The 19,881-nt window shown below is 41.9% G+C and overlaps 2 protein-coding genes across 5 annotated transcripts in view; one reads left to right on the top strand and one right to left on the bottom strand.

Moving 5' to 3' along the window:
• Positions 1 to 4,520, bottom strand: part of arid4b (AT-rich interaction domain 4B) — a 39,208-nt gene extending 34,688 nt beyond the window's left edge. For both annotated transcript variants that reach the window (XM_062429930.1, XM_062429931.1), the window contains exons 1-2: positions 4,381 to 4,520; positions 2,103 to 2,151 (exon numbers count right to left, since the gene is read on the bottom strand). In XM_062429930.1, coding sequence (XP_062285914.1) covers positions 2,103 to 2,108 — 6 coding nt within the window. In that variant the 5' untranslated portion in view covers positions 2,109 to 2,151; positions 4,381 to 4,520. The remainder of the gene's footprint in view (positions 1 to 2,102; positions 2,152 to 4,380) is intronic.
• Positions 4,521 to 5,032: 512 nt separating this feature from the next.
• Positions 5,033 to 18,015, top strand: ggps1 (geranylgeranyl diphosphate synthase 1). 3 transcript variants are annotated; one of them, XM_062430526.1, is made up of 4 exons: positions 5,033 to 5,308; positions 7,607 to 7,699; positions 9,081 to 9,151; positions 16,173 to 18,015. In XM_062430526.1, the coding sequence occupies exons 2-4, from the start codon at positions 7,627 to 7,629 to the stop codon at positions 16,974 to 16,976; spliced, it is 948 nt and encodes a 315-aa protein (XP_062286510.1). In that variant the 5' UTR covers positions 5,033 to 5,308; positions 7,607 to 7,626; the 3' UTR covers positions 16,977 to 18,015. The 3 variants fall into 3 exon arrangements, with proteins under 3 accessions (XP_062286510.1, XP_062286512.1, XP_062286511.1); XM_062430528.1 differs by lacking the exons at positions 5,033 to 5,308; positions 9,081 to 9,151 and having other exon boundaries at positions 7,611 to 7,699; XM_062430527.1 differs by lacking the exons at positions 5,033 to 5,308; positions 7,607 to 7,699; positions 9,081 to 9,151 and adding an exon at positions 14,916 to 15,004.
• The last annotated feature ends 1,866 nt before the right edge of the window (positions 18,016 to 19,881 follow it).

Genomic DNA, 19,881 nt, shown 5'->3' with positions numbered 1-19,881 from the left:
AAATCAATCACTGTTTGCATTGAGAGGCTTGAAGCGGCAAAGTTACGAAACATGAGTCAGTGAGTTGACGCAGACACTCCCTGCATACTCAGACTTCTATAGGCCAAGACGGCTAACTTCCTGTTTAGCCCTTCGGCTAACTTGAATGGGGATAAAATGATTCAATCGTACAGCTTTTGGAGACTTTTGAAATGTGATGGAACTAAATGGATCAAATTCTGATAGTGAAACAAGTCATTTCAGATAGTTGTGACGCCGATTTACATATGTCTCTTCCACAATGTAAGATCATAGGTCACATGACGTTGTAATTACACGGTTTGGCCACTATGTCAAATTGATGCTGTTCTTGGGGGTTTGCTCCACACAGCAGCAGAAGAGACACACGTGAAGTGACAATCACGTCATTCGAGTTAACGACAACTACATTTGTTACATTACTATAAGTGCAAAAAAAAGCTTTAAGAGTAAAACAGCAACAAGAGTCATTTATAATTCAATTCACCCAAAAGATGAACGGTCGACCCCAACTGTCTGGAAAAATATCTGCGTTTTTTAAAAATGTGCCTAACTTGAATCTGGAGACAGTTGCGAGGATGCTAGAAACTAACCTGGCTTTGTTTGTTAAAAAAAACATCAGATGTAAATAAAATCAAGAGTACACCGCAGCGACTCATCCCAACCCAAAGCAGACAATGTAATAAATATGTCTACTGCTGTCCAACTGGAGAGAATAACTTCATAATGATCATAAAAACTGGTGGCAACAGTTTCATACATTTTCACATTACACTTTACTCACATTGTCACTTGTAGAGAATTGAGCAGCAAAGTTAGCCTAATGGTGTGAATTGTGTGCTTTCTACTATCCCCACGTGCTCCACATAATGTGTGTCTGGATACGCTGCTCGTTAACATGCGTTTCTGAATACCACGGCCTTCCTGTGACACAAAGTGGCAAGTGGCATTACTGGGGGAACAAATATCAATTCAAGCCAACAAACAAAAAAAGGTTTTGAAACAGAGAAAAAAAGAGGACCAAATTATTTGCTACTTTTGACCAAACTGAATTAACATTGAACATCCCGTGATTCCTTTGGTCTTGCTTTAATGGGAAACTTTGGTAGACTGTTAACGTGCTTACTAGTGGGCACTGGTAAAGTTTGATTAACCACAATAAGCACCATTACGGTCAAAGTGACAGACAAATAATCATTACCAAAACTGATTTTAACTTCTCATATCACAAAAGGTGCTTACATTATGTTTGCCAAATAAAGATGTCACTTAATGTTACTGTATGTAATTACCAATCAACTCCACAGGTTATGACTACATATAGCTCACATGGCAACAAATGACCGGTTGAGACTCAACAGCTGGCGGGCGTAACAACTGTCATCCATTGAAACTACAAAACAAGCCAAGATTAAATAGCTCCCATCACAGCCCAATTCACAAATAGTGACAGCTGTGACTTTTCCAAACTGAGCAGGGCTGCAGAAAACAATGGCACAGCTTCTCAATATTATTCAAATTTCAAACTCCTTCCTTTTGCTATTCATGTATTATTATGCACGGCACCTTTAGCGTGGACATTGATTAGCTCATTTCAAGACACCCTTTTTTGTGAGACCCGTTTTTAAAACAAAAGCTACATACATCACTACACAAAAGACCCTGTGTCAGCATATAATTCAATAACACCGCATAACAAAGCATAACAGCAAATTTACAGTTCCCCTATTGTGTTTGCAAAATACAGCCTGAGCCACTGGAAACTCAATATCATGCTTATCAAATAAATGTATTACTTTGGCCTATGTCCAAGACACTTGCCTCGCTCTGTTTGAACAAGACCAAAATTGACATTTGGTGAAAGTTCACTCTTGCCCTATTCATGAGAACAAAAAGGATGAAGTCTTGCATATGAAATATCGACCATGCGTTTAACATTTTGAGTTCAACTGATCTGGGTACTGCATATTTATCTAGTGGTTAAATGAGCCAAGCCTGGAAATGCAGAAGTTATTGTGATCCAATTGAGTTTCCAGCCGCACCATAGAATGAAACATGCAAGAAAAAAAAAAGAATGAACATACCTTCATCTCTCGATAAGTCCTCTAGGTGACCAGTGTACCGAATCTGAGGCTGAAACAGAGGTTTGAGAATCTGTTAGGCATTACAGGTAGTAGGCAACTTCAGTCTGCCACTACAAGACATGGTTATGTTATGATGACATCACTTTTTCTAACACACTGCTGGATGTCATGAAGAAAAACCTGGGCAGTAGCTAGACGCTCACTTTACTCTGCTTAAAGCTGCTGAGCATAAAATACACATCGTTGGCACAGGACATCTCCTTTGGGGAATGACTAGTTTAATCCTAAACTGAAGCTGCGATTGATTTAGAAAAAGTTTAAAGATCCTTTTTGCTTAAATAATCCTAACTAATGCAACAGACTAATGGCGTTGTGCTTGAGCTCTGGAGCCTGATCCCCCCCCCTCCCAAAAAATATCTGTGTTGCAAAGTAAACCGTGGCAGGCTGATCACTCATTCGCAGAGCCCTTAAAGCCGTTTATGTAATGCCCAGTGTACTGTAGTCAGTCAGCAGTCAGACTTGGCTTGTGGCTATAAAGGGCGAGCACACACAAAAGTAACTAGTTGCTGGGCAAAGAGACTACCTCCTCCTCCTCCTCCTCCTCTTCTTGGTGTGCACAAATGCACCGATAATGTCGTAGTTTAGGATAAAGTGACAGGCGCTGTAAACCCCGCACGGTGCTCGGTGCTTTGAATAGGGCAGCGTGGTGCGCCTGCTGTCTGCACTGCACTGACTATATACCAACACTACAGCAGAGGATGACGCCATTTCTGTAGCTTGACAGTCGGCTAAAAAGCGAGAACACTTCAGTTCACAAACGCTGGAAATTGCGGAGCGGTGGTCGCAATTCACCTGCCCCTTGTCAGAGCCATTGCTCTCCCGGAGATGAATCTCTTGTTTTATACTGTGGAGGGGAGGGGGAAACTGCTCCGAAAGCGTTCATTTTCGTTTTCTCCCTTGTCTCGGGTGCTCGCTGCTCTCTGCGGAGAGTCCACTCGGCAGCAAAAATAGAGCGATAACAACGCTGCTTACGGGCACACAAACACAGCCACCAAACCTTTATACAAATGTCGTGTGAATGTGTGGTAATAAAAGCGTTGAGTTGAACAATGTGTGCATTAGTCGCGCAGCTTAATGTGAGAAAAGTCACTTTGTTTCTTTCTTCACAAAATGTTCTCTTTTATCGACTGGTCTGGCGTTTTCGCTGACTGCTCACGGAGTAACGATGAGTGAGGTTGCTACTGACAAAGAAACAAGTCGACGAAACGGTTCGCAACAAGGTCAAGTCCGATGGAAACGCAGCAGCATCGCGTTAATAACTACAACATGTTATTGTTATAGCAGACGCCAAGGTCGCAGCCCTCATTTATGGATCTACGGGTCGCGGTAAATGATCGCGGAGGATACAATGTCATCCGCCCCAGACAATTTGCCAGACCAGCCCGATGCAAGTGAGTGAGTGACTGACCAAGCACTAACAATAATGCACACATAGCCAGAGCCTCAGTCGTCTTTTCGCCCCCGTCCTAATAAAGCCTGAGACCTTTAAACCTCTCCCGTAAACAATTCCTGTGTTGCCAGTCACGGAAATGTGCAAAAATACTGGCCACGCACATAAAACATTGAGACTAAAATAAGTCATCTCTTGGCAAAGGGGAACAATCGTCCCACCTCGCATCTGGGGAACATAGTAAGCCACAACTGATCAAACGGGTGAGTTTCTTGATATAAGGTAGCCCATCTGCTCCAGCCTCCACTGGAGAAACCCAGCCGTGGTTGCACAAAAGAAAAGCCTGACGACGCATTTTACCTGTTAAACTACACCGTTTTAGTCGCTGGTCGTCAAAAACACATCCCGCAGCGATGTCAAGCTTACACAGGGTCGCCAATGTCTTTCGTGTAATATCACTTGACGGCTATCAGGGAGCACCATGACAGCCGCTGCTCGACGACAACCTCACCGAGGATTCCTCCGCTCAACAACACAACACTCCGGCGTTTCAAACTATTCAACCTCGGAGTAGCATAACCTTTCCACTGTGCTCATCCGCCTAATTTGGCTGGCTACGGCATAACTTTGTTATCGAGCTGGCCTAAGTTTGTAGCTGTCTGGTCGCCTAAATTCATTCATTCCCTATAAAAATCCTCCCCTAAACACATCCCAGCATTAGTTAACAAGTTAGCTAACAGTCAAGGTTGGCTTGGTAGCAGCAGGGAAGCAAGCTAGTAAAAAAATGTTCAAAATAGCAATGGCTTTGCTGAAGAAAAGCAGGCTTACCTATGCTGTCAAGTTGAGAAACACTTCGGTTTTTCGACGAAAGTGTATTAGTAATCCATAGGAACATTTATGTGAGGAATCTGACAGGTTTTTAAAACGTCGTCCCTCAGTTGATGTTGGATGCGGATGGGTAAAAGTCGTTTCTGCCTTGTTGAGAAGCTCCTCCAGCTCTCTCTGTGATCCTCCCCCCTGCCTTCTGAGAGTGATTGACAGGCACGTTAACCCCGCCCCTGTCCCCATAACGCTCGCCTATTGGCTGATAACGAGAGAGGAAACGCCTTATCTGCGCATGATTGGCTAGGAAGGGTAGAAAAATATCCATGGTGATGTGAGCGAAGTAATCCTACTGGGCGGTTATCACAATACAGAAGAGAGAAAAAAAAAATGCTGAAAAAACTACAACCCCCAGATTTGAGCCACCATGTGTATGTTCGATATGTGTTACAGACTGTCCCGGCAACAAAAGGGTGCGTTTGTCTGGGTCCCCTTACAACTCGGAAGCTCCTTCCGGACCATGTAGAGATATATATTAAACACACACGTCAGGAGAGACACCCATGTTACATTCCCCACCTACTCTGCGCTTGCTCTGTAACGAAGGCGAGGCGTATTATAGCTGGCTCATCACAACTAGCTAGCCTGTTCAAAAAAAGTGCCTGTTCAGTGTGCCGCAACAACAGCACTACCCTCGCATAGCAACTGGTTTATTAGCAAGTGACACAAGGACCTAAAATGATATAAAAGTGTGGGTGTGGCGGTCGTATCGTGTGCCCTAGTCGACCAGCGTTTGAACTGGGATGTTTTTTTATTTGTAAAACAAAAAGACAGAAATGACCAACGGTGGTGTGTCGGCGCTAGCTAACTAGCAGTCTGGCTAACCGGAATACTGGGACCCGGCCAGTCAGCAGACTGACAGAAGGCAGCCAAGGTGGGTGGAGTTAAGAAAGGTGCAAGAACCCTGAAGAAAACTCACTACATATAACAGCAGCATTTCATTTAAGTTTAAAGCTTAATTGTGCAGGGGCAATTTGGGTCACTTTTTCATTTAAAATTTATGGATATTGTCGTTTGAGTTTATACCTATTGTCCCCATGACTGGAAGTCTTGCAGCAAAAACTTTTGGCTTCTTATTTCATTCAAGCCTCTCCCCCTTTTTGAATTCTCTGGTGATATTTTGGTTAAACCCCTGATACCATTACATTTTATAAATAGTTGAGAAATCGGGGATTTTTAAAGTGAAAATGAAAGTGATCTAGATTTTGATCCCTCTAAAAAAAAAGTGTGTATGCATTATATATTTGTTCTCCACTTCCCACCAAATAAAGCTTAGTGTGTAATTACTTATCTAACAGTACATATACAGTGTTATACAGTAACAGTACTTATATAACCATATTATACTGTACTCTGTATATGAATAAGCCTGCAATACATCCTGTAGTATTGAGTTTGTTTGAACCTGTATTTACTGATGAATGAATTGCATTATAGTGAGAGGTGTGTCTAATATTCTTTTCTCTTCATGTAATCAAGAGTACAGCTTTTAATATAATACAATCCAATACATCACCACTACCACCCTCAAAAATGGCCATAAAGTCAGAATGTCACAAAAGCCACAAAGATGGGATTTATCACATAGATATATCACATAGATATTTGTGGTGTGACATGATGTAAATTATATGGATTTGTTATAAGAATACATTTTAGAGTTAGAATTTTAAAAGATTTTCTCAGAGTGATCGTGCACATTTTTGTACTAATAATCAGCAGTTAGATGACACAGACAGCTCAGCCTTCAGTGGCCACCAGCGTCTCATTCATCAGTGATATGATTGTTAAACTTGTGCAGTCATGTGATCAGCGTGTCTCTGTGCACAAGGGGATTTCATGGCTCTGCACATGCAGCTGACACCCAGTGGATTACATCATGAAAGTATTTTTATCATATTTGTCAAATACCCTTTACATTTTTTTTCGATGAGCCATTTTAAAATCTAACAGCTCTCCAAACATTGCATTCATTTGCATTTCTCATTGCCTGTCAGCACATTGCACTTTATCTCCATGTAATTGATAAATTAGTTTTGCATATCATGGCCAAGCTGCATGAGCATAGGTAATAACTTTTCACTCAGAACGAATACAGGCCGAGGCTTTTCCTCATTGCATTTCCTGTGTCACAATCATAGGCTAATTTTAACCATAAAGCACTCTAAGTGTATACAAGTATCACCCACAGATGATACCCACACAGTTCTTGTGAATTCAGCTGCAAAGTGTGTAGCAGCTTTGCAGTTACAGATCTGATGTCACTCACACCAAGCTGGCCTCTGAGTCTGACATTGTTCCTGTCACATCAACACACTCCTCTTTGCAGTTTCTTCCACTACATTTCTGTCTACACTACACTGGTTCCCCACGATCAGTTAAGAGCTTGCTTTTAAGTTTGGTGCTTAGAAATAGAAAAGACAAATAACCCAACATGAATCAGAATTATACACCTCTTCACTGCTGTGGTTTACTGTGTTGTTTGATTGTGGACTTGTACTCAACCTCGTGAGCCACAATCAACAGCAGGTTAGAGGGATGGCTGACTCTTGAAGCAGCTGTTAGACCAGTTCAGAAATTGACCGGTAATCTTGTACATTCACTTGATTACAGTTATCTCAGGGAGCAGGATTATTAGTGCCTTGATGTCTGACATTTTTAGAAAGTAATTTCTATAAAAGCAACACATGTTGAAAATGTAAATTGCAAGCTGTATTTCCTCTTTAGTACTGCTGTTCGTTATTGCTGGTTTTTGGATGTGTAGCTGTACAAACTTGTTACATTTTCTACAATCTAGTCCAAAGTGCTAAACAGAGTAAATATAGCCACAAATAAAATCATTTTGTTATAAGACACTTTATTAAATTCAGAATTCATTTCCGAATCTGACAGAAAAATAACTGCTTTCTATTATGTTGACATTGTCAAACAAAATAACTATTTGCTTTCATATATCTACAAACCAGTGAGCTGCAATATGTATGTATAGAGAAAACCCTTTGTAAAATAATCACAAAAGCATGTTAAAATGTGAATCGACAAATTGTCACCCGGATCATTCTCGTTTGACCTTTTGGTAGTTTAAGTTCATGTGGATTTATGAAGCTGATAACAAGCAGCGTATATTTTTGCATTTATTCATGTTTTTATGTGATCTTTGTCCTCCCAATAGATTTGTGTAAAGCTGACACGATGGACGCGGATTCGGCGGCAGCTTCAGAGCGAATCCTGCTGGAGCCGTACAAGTACTTGTTGCAACTGCCAGGTGAGTCTCTTGACTGTTTGACTGTGCGACGGGATGAGGGAAGAGGTGGAGACAGATAGACACGCAGCTGAAAGGTCATCAAAGGCCACGTGTGCTGCTGATGAGTGCTAGAGTCACGTGGAGCTCTGACCCGCTTGCTTCTTGTTAGTCACACGGGGATCGTAAGCATCAGCAAAATGCCTAAAATGATAAATGCGACCATCTTGTATGCACACGCTAAACTGCACGCTGCACGAGATGAGAGGACGTCTCACAGTTTGTTTATCTAGCTTTGTGTTATCGGATACTGCTGAATTTCGTGAATGCGTGTTTGTATGTTACTGCAATAGACTTAAACTGAAGAGAGCTGAATTCATCCATTTCAACTTATTCACTTCAGCTTGTAACTAAACTACATGGTGCATTTGAAACACATTACAGCTGACTAATGTGGTGCTTAAATTTCAAATCTGTGTTTTGGCAGCGGCATATGCTCTCGCTATGTTAAAGATGAAGCTGTATCTCACACGTTAATGGCTCCAAGTGGTAATAAACTGGAGCAGACTGAGAAATTAGAGTCTTGAGGAAGCTGTGTGCATAGTTCTGCTAACAGTATGTTTGACATCCCAATGTTGTTGAGTCCAATCTCTTTTGACTGAGCGCTGCTGTTTATTTCTGTCTTCAATACGATCTGTCACTTTTTGTCAGTGGAGAAGTGACATTTGTGACATTTCTGCAACCCTCACTGTTATTTACACTCATGAGATTTGATTACTTTAAAGTATTGCTTTAACAGACTCATCGTGTGTTATTGTCTCAGTTTTGGAAACCACGCCTATAGATTTGCATGAAACTGCGCTCACTCTTGTTATCGTTTTAGATGATGGGTGTGAGCTGGAAACCGCTTCTCAACAAGGGTCAAATGAGGCCAGAGATAAACACGCCTTCTACTTGGTCTTTGAATGACAGAATACTTCCCGTGCTCCACTTAGACTATGACTTCTTATTTGTTTTACATCTCAGTTGCACCAGCCAGGTCACATCCCACTTCCACTGTTTCTTAAACACAGCGTTTGACCTGCAGATTAAACTCTAAATGAGCTCCGCAGTACAAAAGACGGAGGAATTATTTGGAGGAGTAGTGTGAATGGTTTTAATGTTCACCTTCATTTAGACTTCACATCCAGGGTGTAATAGGTGGGATTAAATATTAAAAGTCTGACTAGGTGGTATTCGATTGGCCTCACTGGAGTGTGTTGTAAAGCTGTTTTGTTCCAGAGCATTTATTTTTAAAGTTATACTGATTACTGACTGAAAAAGAAATTACCTTTTTCCCTCCAGCGTTTTTTTCTCAGGATTATATTGCTACCACCCACCAGTTGTTTTTTCACTCTATCCTCAGGAAAGCAGGTGAGGACGAAACTGGCCCAAGCATTTAACCACTGGCTCAATGTTCCAGAGGACAAACTGCAGGTGAGACATCAGCCATTTGACGCCTGTTCAGAGGCGCCGCTCATTCAGGATAGGCAATTTATTTTCTAATGCAAACAAAGTGTTCAGTCAGCTGAGCTGCGCCCGACCTAATGTAAAAAAAGTTTGAGCGTAGAGCATTCATGATTTATAGCAGGGGGGCTGTTAATGCATCGGAGGATGAAGTGAAGCAACGCTTTAAAAACAGCATTTTTTTTTTTTAAATATGTGTTTGATCAGCAGCTTATAAAAATACATACTTTCCTCACAAGCTGCTGATTTGAGGAATTGTTGGTGTTGGATGCATTTTGTTTATTTATATAAGATGATGCTTGTACTCACTGATGTAAAGTTTGTCTTGAGTAGGAAAAGTAAACGTTAAAGCTGCTTTAAATGATTAAAAGCTAAGAGGGACCAGAAGAAGTCCAAAACATGTTGGCAAACACTTTCCTTGAATGTCGATCTGACGCATGCAGGTTCAATATTTACTCTTCATTTTGGTTTGGTGTTCACCAGCTGCTAAGAAAAATATCATGATCTTAAGCTCGCCAGATGTTTGACTCTCTTCATAATTTTGCTACTTGTGAAGTGTCCCTGGAATTCGGTGCTGGGCAGGCAGCGTATAGTGAGTTTATTACAGCTTCTTTTAACTGAAAATAGTCACTTGATGCTGCTGCAAACAAGGTTATAAGTGAAGTTGTGATGCCCAAAACTAACACAAAAAGCTAAAAGCCATTCATATATTTAGCCTCTTAAATCATGAAGCATCAAGTCCTTCCTGCATTGATAACACTTGACCTGTTCCCTCTCTACTCCTCAATTTGAAAAAGGCACTTTCTGATGCAGCAGCTGTTACAGTTCAACTAGTTTCATTTCAACGATTTGAGGTGTGCTACAAGGCAAACAAATTGAAATGCAATGCAGCAAACACATAAAAGATTCATCAGGCTTTTTCAAGTTTGCATGAATAAGAAGAAGAATAGAGAAGGGAGAGCGACATGCTGAAACTGACTTTTACCTTACAGATGAATAACATTTTGATTTCACACGGGACCTTTCAGACACTCCCACTTCTGCTTTTAAATGTTACACCACGTGTCAGGTTACTGACTGGGGGAAAAAAGCCCACAACAAACTGCAGAGTTTAAAGTATCCGTACCTAATGGGTGCAAAATCCATTTGTGTAGACAAAAATTTGACTTCTTAAGTGTGTGTTTTTTGAATTGACATGCTCTACAACAAGTCTTTTGTTCCACTTCATCTTTTAAGTAATATTTGTTTACTGATCTCATTTTGTTTCATTCATTCATATGAGTTCCTATTTCCTGTTTTGGAGTTTCTCGCTGCTCACGTGACCCTCCCTCCTCCCCCTTCACTCCCTCCCATCCCCCCATCACTAATACTACTAGTCAGACGACTGGTTGAACAAGTTCCACTTCTGTTCTCGAGTGTTCTCCCTCGCTAAGTCACATTTTTCTGTCATTTTCCCTTCTCGTAATATTCCGGCGCGTCATCTGAAAGGGATCAAAATCAATTCTAATAGATTCTGGCACGCATCCCTCCTGTGCACAGGAGGTAGCTTTTATAAGGCATGGCCTCTATCAAATTGAGTTTGTGCTCAAAAAGTGTGCTGTGGTGCTTCTGGAGGGAGTGAAAGCGAGAGTTCCGTGTTAGCTGAGATGTTTTTTTTTAAATGACTACACACCAAAAGGTTTCACTTAATTTATTACAAGTGAGCTGTTTTAAATCCCAGAGCTGAAAAATGTATTTAATTCCAAAACTTTGAAGCAGTGTGATCTTGAACAGATTTGGTTTGTCTTTAAGTGTAGATGGAGAACAGAAGGAAAAACAAATAGGTTGTAAATACAGTAGGAAATATTATCAGTGCCAAGCGGTTGTATTTAATCTAATATGCCCACAAAAAAGTTGGCATTTATTAAAACAAACTTGACAGGGAAATTCTGACTCAGGTGTTTAACACACAGTGAATTGGTGATGCAGATGGCGAGGTCGTGAAGAGAGTCCAGATTTTACAATTATCCTTCTGATACATTTCATTTCACTTCACATCAAACTGTGAATCATATGTCTACTTCATCATGCACATTCAGGCCAGGCATGTCATACTGTGCTTATTGTAAGACATCAATTGTTCAAACCAACCCAAATTTGAACCATTTAAATGGCGATCTATTATTGAACTGTCGAGCACCAGACGCTGGTCCATCACCACATTCCTAAACTTTGGTTATCCTCTAAATCTGCTGTGTATATTAAGTACAATTTTAATCAATTTCCAAACCGTTTTTTGTGTAAAATTGCTTCAGTAAACATAAAGCCAAACTGCCAGGAGCACTGCAGCCACAGAACACACTGGAGACGCCCTTCTCCAGCAACCTCAACCAACACTGATTAAGATCAACTGTGAAGAAAGAAAAAAAAAGACAAACTTGTATGCTACATTAAATACAGTGTTCATTTTTTCTTACTGTTGAGCGTGTGATCTCATCAGTCATGTACATGTCTATATAAATAATTCACTACTAAAGTTCTTTACAATGCACAACATATTCCAAAGTCAAGAGATTGTAATACAGCACAACAAGCTGGTGAAGCATTCCTAAACATGCACAGTAGCCTGGCCTTACATGGCACTACTCCCTGGAGACTGAAAATCTTATCGCTGTTATTACAGTTTGGAGCCGTTTGTAAACAAACTACTGTAGCCATCGCCTTTGAGGCAAGGAAACATGTCACCCAATGCAGCGCTGTGATGTGTTTTTAAATGTTTTTGGACAAAAAACAGAGGTCTACGGCACAGAGGAGCGAGATATATCAGGCTTTGGATTCATGCACACACATACTTGTAAGTCGGATGAGTTCATTGTTGGTTTGGCTGTGCGCATGAGATTTGTTGACATATGCTTTTAAAGCCACTTTGTTAAAAAACTAGAGTGGTCATATTGGTTAAAATGACTGCATTAAAACAGCTGCTGCAGCTGTCAGGCACTCAAACTTTCTTTTGTTTTTAACAATGCTGCTGTGCTCCATGTATGTATCGTTTTATAAGTGAGGCTTTAGTTTTAGTTTTTAGTTTATTATATGCTAATATTGAATGATAAAATGTATTTAAGACAATGTTTTGGTACTGCAGTGGCAGAAATACGAAAGAAAACCCTGAAATCAGTTCTAGTTTCTGCTTTTTAAATACTAACAGTTTCTCTTGGTTTTATAACAGTATAGTCATGTTGCTGCTTCTCATGGAGGTGAGAAGGAAACATTTGGCAGCATTCAGTTTGTTTGTGTATTTGAGACATACTGTACACAAATTAATATCCAGTGAGAGACGACGGCATTTGCAGCTTTTTTGTGTGTCCTGATCACCTCTGTGAGCGCACGATTAGCATAATTCAAATCACAGGCAGCTTCTCAGGGACATATGCCTCCACTCATCCATAACAGTGCTGTAACATTTTCCTAAACGCTGCCTGATTAGACTGCAGCAGACAGTTTGAATCGTATATACAGATAGCAGTTCAGATTGACATTTCTGCCTCACATCAGTCAGAATAATTTCAAATTGGCCATTTAGGATCTATAGATTTTTATTGAGCAGGACCCTCCCCGCTGTCTCCTCAGGCGGTTGGCCTTAAGCATCCTACTGATAGCATTTGCATTGTAGTGCCTGAATGCTCGTTCTGTGTCCAGTGATGAAGTTATGGAGACGAGTCTTTGTTTTCTGAATCTTAAATGCCTTACACAGTGCAGAATGCTAAGTGCTGAGCCCGTCAGATCTCATTAGGTCTGCTGTTCAACAGGTCTCCCTTTGTCCTGAATGTTTAATAAACCCTCCCCAAATGGAGGAATCCTGGTGCTGTGTGCATCCTCCTGTTGTCATTTTCATCTTACCAGCGCACAGTAAAAGTCCTCCCCCTGCTGTGATGACATGTTTCAGGCCTCAATTTAAAAAAAAAAAAGAAAGTGTGATAGTATAATACACTTGTCAGTCTCTCCTGAGGAATTATTAAACATAATAGATCGATCCCGTCATGGCAGCCCTTCTCCTACTACAGCACCAGTAGATATAGTTAATCACAGCTTTCACTCGGCTACTATTACAGCGGGTTATAAGTCCTAAAACTGATGCATCAGCTTCGCAAAATTAATAAAACAATCGACTCAACAGTTACAGTGGTGTTTTTGATTATTTCAAAGGCTACATTTCAAAGTGCTGGCATGTTCGGTTCAGGAGCACATGCGCCTCTCGAGGCTAATTGGACAGATGAGATTTTGAATGTACATTTGTCGGTGGTTCTTGTGGCCTCCATTCATATGCAGATTACAACCAAATCTACTCTTGTCCTCCTGCGAGACAATTCTACTTCAGACTGAATATCTGTGTTATGGCACAGCGTCTGATTGAGGTTTAAATCGACCTCATATGAAAGCCCTGCCCCCCGCCCTCCATAGCTCCATCTACCCCACCCCAACCCAACCCCCTCACCCCTCCTCCGTCTCATGTGTAGCAGCTCTGTAAACTCCTGCTGAACCCATCATGCAGACTGAGCGCCCTCCTCTCGTCATCATTAGCACACTGCTGCCACACTGAAGTCGCCGCCATGGAAACAACGATGCCTTCAGCGGTGACAGTGGTGCACAGTCTCATTCATTCGCCGATGCATTTTTTATGCGCCTCTCTGCTGTGTAGTACAGCACAGATTGTGGAGGTTTGGGAAATTCCCCCCCACCCCCCGCACGCATCAGTTGCCTTTTACGACCTTTTAGCTGACTGGCTTCCTCCTGTTCTCTGTGACAGCGCAGAAAGGTTGCCTCTACTTTAGTGTCTTCTGTCTTTTTCCTTTGAAAACGTGTCATTTAAGAGAATGTCTGCCGCCTCGGGCTCAGAGCGTCTTGAAGGTTTTAATGTGAATAATGCAGAGTGACACTATAAAATGTAGCAGCCGCCATGAGAAAATAACTAGGAAGTTGATGGCAGGTTAGCATATCAAACAGAATTTGTAACAATGACTGCTGGACAGTTTAATAACAAAATGATCCCTTTTAAACAAGCCAAGTGCAGCTTGTAACGTTTTACAGGTTTATCATCACAAGGACCAGACAGGAAGTGGTGACACGAGCAGACTATATTGCAGTAAATCCCGGATCAAATACATTTATAATGCAGGCCTTTGTTTTTTTTAAGGGAATCATTTAGCTGCAGTGGTTACTCACCCAGATCTCATCTTCTGATCAATTAAGTTAGTAGATGAGTTTAAACAATAGCCAAGCTCATTAAATACATGGTATTTGCTGTGGAAGTACAGCCTTTTTTTCCTCTCATGAATGTTAATGTAATTGCATAAAAGCCTGTTAGTTTGTATTTGTTAGCAGAGGTCTATAAAAGTCTGAGTGTATTTAAACTGCAGTGATTATACTGACAAATTGGTTGGTCATCTACCACGCAGCGTTATATATTTACAGTAAGCTGTTGTTGATGAATGAGAAAGCATTTTTGAATGGCACATTCCAGTAGGCGTGGTGTGTGGGACGGCTAAAAAGCTAAACCCTGGATTGGCCAGACTTGAGCAGCCTGACTCAGGTCGGTCCCTCTAGTGAGGCAAGTTTATGCCTGCACATAACTGACTTTGTCTGTTTGTTTTTGCCGACTCGTTTGTTGTGAAGCCCACTCTGCATTCTTAATGGATCACTGATTGTAGCTTTGACAAACACAGCGAGTCTCTCAGTCAGTAACCTCTGGTGATAATCAATGGAAGTCTCACAGAGCAGCGAAGGCACACAGCACTTAAACAGCAGCATTATACATCGACAGTCTGACTAATTGGATTTCTCTGAGAAGTAAGACAAAAGTCCAAAAATTGGTGGGTGCTTGTGATAGCTGCGGTTGTTATCTGAGGCGTTTATTGATGTGAATTTAAAAATCTTGTCTTGATTGCACGCTTGTTTCCTTTTTTTAATTCACCACAATGGGTCTTTGACTCCCAGAGTGTTTGGATACATTATTCCACTTTCTCATTCATGTGTGCATTCATTGTAGCTTTACCCGCCCCCCTTCCTCTCTTGTAAGTGGCTCACTGAGGTTGCAGGGTGAGTGAGTGTCGGGACCCTGCCGAGGGAAAGGTTGTGTTTGGCGGATAAACTGCTCGACTGGCCCAGCCTTGGCCATCTGCCTGACCCACTGAGCCTCTCTTTGTGCTTCCCGGCCTCATACAAACAGCTTTCATTACCAGGCCACACCACTTGTCTTTTAAATCAGCAGAGCACTCCAGCGGGGGCTGCACGGCCAGCTCAGGACACCTGATGGAATCCCTGCCTGTTTTATGTCCAACACGGACCCATAACAAAGCCACTCTTTGGTTTTCAGGTCAAAGCCCCCCCTCCCCCGATGACAAATTATTTTACATAGCAGGATAAAGTATGACCTGTTTTGTGATGGTGAAAAAGTCTTAACATGAATTTGTACATGGCTCTTAGCTCATCTCTGCAGCTAGTACCCAGCCTTCCTCATTCCCTCTCTTATGAGGAGGTGAGAATGAGCTCAGCCCTTGCGGTGTCACCTCTAATTATTTCATTTCCTCTAAACTCGTGAAGCCATTTCTCCCAGTGCGCTGTCAGTGTGACATCTGAGTTTCAGCGCCGATGAGATGAAATTGACAGCGGCCTTGTCGAAATCTGAATTGTAAACAGCTCCAGTCTGGAGTGTCAGCAACAACTAGTCTGTCTGCTGATGAAGACTCACTCGAGTGGAGCAGAGGAGACGACGGTGTAGACATGGCACCCTCTGCTGTATTCGTGTTGCAGTGCATAATTCCCACAGAGCTACTGGGAAGTTTTTGTTAGTTTTTTAGTAGGGAAAGGAAGTTTTCTCAGCTTAAGCAGATCATAAAAAAACATGAATTAGTGTGACAAGGAAAATCTGAGGAATTATAACAGCGATTTTCAGACTGTCCTTTGGTAATTTCTGCATAATTGTGCAGAGTGATGCTGAGGTTTCTTTTGTGTTCAGGTGATCACCGGAGTGACCGAGATGCTGCACAACGCCAGCTTGCTCATAGACGACATCGAGGACAGCTCCAAGCTGCGGCGAGGCTTCCCGGTGGCCCACAGCATCTACGGCATCCCCTCCGTCATCAACTCCGCCAACTACGTTTACTTCTTGGGTCTGGAAAAGGTATTGACGCTTGAGCACCCCGAGGCCGTCCGCGTGTTCACCCGGCAGCTGCTGGAGCTGCACCGAGGCCAGGGCCTGGACATCCACTGGAGGGACACCTACACCTGTCCCACAGAGCAGGAGTACCGCAACATGGTGCTGCAGAAAACCGGGGGGCTCTTCGGCCTGGCTGTGGGCCTCATGCAGCTCTTCTCCGATTGGAAGCAGGAGTTGAAACCCCTCCTGGACACGCTCGGCCTCTTCTTCCAGATCCGAGACGACTACGCCAACCTGAGCTCTCGCGAGTACAGCGAGAACAAGAGCTTCTGTGAGGACCTGACAGAGGGCAAGTTCTCTTTCCCCATCATTCACGCCATCTGGGCTTGTCCAGAGAGCACCCAGGTGCAGAACATCTTAAGGCAGCGCACGGAGAACGTGGACATCAAACGATACTGCGTGGACTACCTGGAGAAGGCGGGCTCGTTCGCCTACACCCGTCAGACTCTGCGGGATCTAGAGGTGGAGGCGTACCGACTCATCAAGGAGTTCGGGGGGAACCCTCAGCTGGAGAGCCTGATCAAACACCTCAGCAAAATGCATCACGAAGCCGAAGCCGCAGCAGAGTCCAGTACTGAGCCGCACTCCAGCCAAAACCACTGACCTCACCCTCCCTTTTCACCACTACATGATTCACACACTCAGCCCGCACACTCCATCAACACAGAGGCTGCGCTGATACACCAATGCAGACAAACACATTCCTGTGAAGCCCAGCAGGCGTACGACACATTTCACAAACTAATTCATGAGTCGTAATGAATCAATAAACTAGAGCACTTGAATTGTGGTGGACGGCTTTGACAGCTTGGCATTCAGCAGCCCCAAATGTTGCCTTTATCTTTTTGTGTGCTACAAAGGCTTCCTTTAAATGTTGCACATCAACGTTTTGCATCCAAGTGAAGCTGTGAAGTCAGTGGAAGAAATGAATTAAGATAGAAAATAACTTGATTTCAGATGCGCTTTATCTGAAAATGAAAAATAATGGCGACAAAACTTAAAAGCCTTCCTTTTGATGTGCACCGCGCTGCATATAAATGTATTTATTTTAATGTTTTGCCACCAAATGAAAATGGTTTATCTAGGGCCAAGTGAATGCTAGGTTTTTTCACTGAAGCCTCTGTTTCAAATAAGATGTGGATGTTTGGAGTGCATGATGTGCGATTTGAGAATCCTTAATCATTAAGCCGCCAGAGTGCCAATCCTGAAGACCTCTGTGACTGAATTGTCTTCTTGTTATGTAACATGCTGGCATTATATGCAAAGTAGTGCTCAAGCTGTTTATGAAGACTGCATCTGGTTCAGACTAAATGGTCTTTCACATCTATACTGTTTTATTAGGATGATCTAATTATGTTTGTGAGTATACACTGTGCTGCAGTAAAGGAATTATTTGTGTCTATTAAATTAAAAAAAACAACAACCTTCAAAAGATAACCTGTGGGCTTGTCTGACTTCTAAAACCTTTCTCATTTTGCAGCAGCTCCAAGGTTCATTTGGATTTTAGCGCTTTTGGACTTAATGTGTTGAATGTAATTAGGAGGAGACAACAGCGAGCCCTTCTCCAGAGACGACCAGCACCATCTACTGAGCGCATGGGTGTAGTTGAAAATCAAGAAGTGAATAAAAAAAGTTGTTTGCATGTGTGTGTTTCTGCCTTTCAAAGTGTGCTCAGGCTTCTTCTTACACAAACACTCACCCTGATGACTTATTAAGGATAGTGACCCATCATTGGCTGTTCATATCACCATAATCCTCCTACTGCACCACATCCATGTGTTTATTTTCCAGAGCTACCTGCCGTTTCGCAGCTGCATGCTGAATTGAAAACGTTGCAAGCATCAATGATGCAAGTTATTACAGAACTGCCTGCGATGTGCTTTGTTTTGAGGAACCTTGACTGAATACTCTCTACACTGGCTGGTTGCTATGGATGTGGTTGATTTTCACTGCGAGTTTTGTCTGCAATACAGAACACTACTCATCTAAATCCGGTATTATCTGCCTCTTCTCTTTTATACTTTAGTGAGTTTTTCCTTCAGCTGCTGAAAAAGAAACAGAGGCTATCTGTCCCAAGCAGCTCTGTTGACTCACTGAAGCTCTTGCTCTTGACAGCTGCGATTCAATTAATTATGTGTCTTTCAGATAGAATTGTGGCTTATGTGAAAATACATCTATTCATCAAAATGTCAGTTAAAAAAAAAAATCTAAGGGAGTGGTTCCTCTGCTAATTTTCCTTCCAGCAGCCCACACGTGCAGCAAAAATGTGATGCACATGCATTTGTGATTTGATAAACAGCAGAGACATATGAAGTGGCTTTTGCAGAGCTGATTTAAGTCCATCACAATAATCAAAGCCTCTCACGGTTCTCATTTCTTTCTCTCCCTCTCTCTAGGTTTACTAGATTGATTTTCTCCACCCACGGTGTATGAGGTCTGTTTGAGAGCACAACAGAATAGCCTTTGTGTGAAGAGTGACATGGCTCCCTCACTGTCTGCCTCATCCTCTGCAAGCTTTGGATTATTTACCGGGCTGCGCTTTACACATTTGTGTTGCTTGGTAGCATGCCAGTGGATATTTCATCAATATTCTTGTGTTCTCATTGCTGTGAAAGGGAACGGATGCCACTGAGTTTGTCTTTTTGGTGATTCTGCTGACATGAAGCTTTGATGCTACTTTAAATCACTTTTACTATCTTCGGTTTTAGTAAGTTTTTGTTGTCTTAACGTTCACTTTACAAGCCAGTTTTCTGACCGACAGATGTGAGGTTTCGCACGTTTACACATTAGCGATGCCAGAACAACAGCAGTCCTTCACTGTGGGCTGTTAAACGGCTCCACTGAAGCAACTGGCAGAACATTTCATTCCTCTACAAGAGCCTCTGAAGCACGCCACCAACACAACCTGCTGAACTACAGTCGGAACTATAATCCATGATGGTATCGATGAAAGTAGGGCTCTGCAATGTATCGATATTCTACTGATATCGTGATATGAGACTAGATATTGTCTTAGATTTAGGATATTGTGATATGGTGTGAATATTTATTCCTAGTTTTAAAAGTTGCATTACAGTAAAAGTATGTAATTTCTGAACTTATCAGAATGTTGTAGCTCCTCTAGTATTGTCCTTTACCCACCTAGTCATTATATCCACATTACTGGTGATTATTTATCAATAATCTCACTGTGTAAATATTTTGTGAAATCACCAATAGTAGTCCCCACAATACTGTCACAAAATCGATATCAAGGTATTACGTAAACGTCAGATTCAACCATTTGATCCCAACTACTTAAAAGGATAATGCTGCATTCAGGTTACAGTGGGGTTGCTGTAATAACAAGTTTCCAACTTGTAAACAGAGTTCATGTCAACATCGAAGTCATAATTACATCTGGGAAACTGTTTTATGAAAGCTCCAATATATCCAAATTGGCTTTTAATAATACAGTAGTACCTGAAAACCAATCCACATGACATAAATTATGTAATTTTTCCAATGC

The sequence above is a fragment of the Scomber scombrus genome, chromosome 12, assembly GCF_963691925.1.
Source record: "Scomber scombrus chromosome 12, fScoSco1.1, whole genome shotgun sequence".
In the NCBI taxonomy this organism is placed as follows: Eukaryota; Metazoa; Chordata; class Actinopteri; order Scombriformes; family Scombridae; genus Scomber; species Scomber scombrus.
Note: the sequence above shows the minus strand (reverse complement) of the source record. Positions and strands in the feature narration are given on the sequence as shown.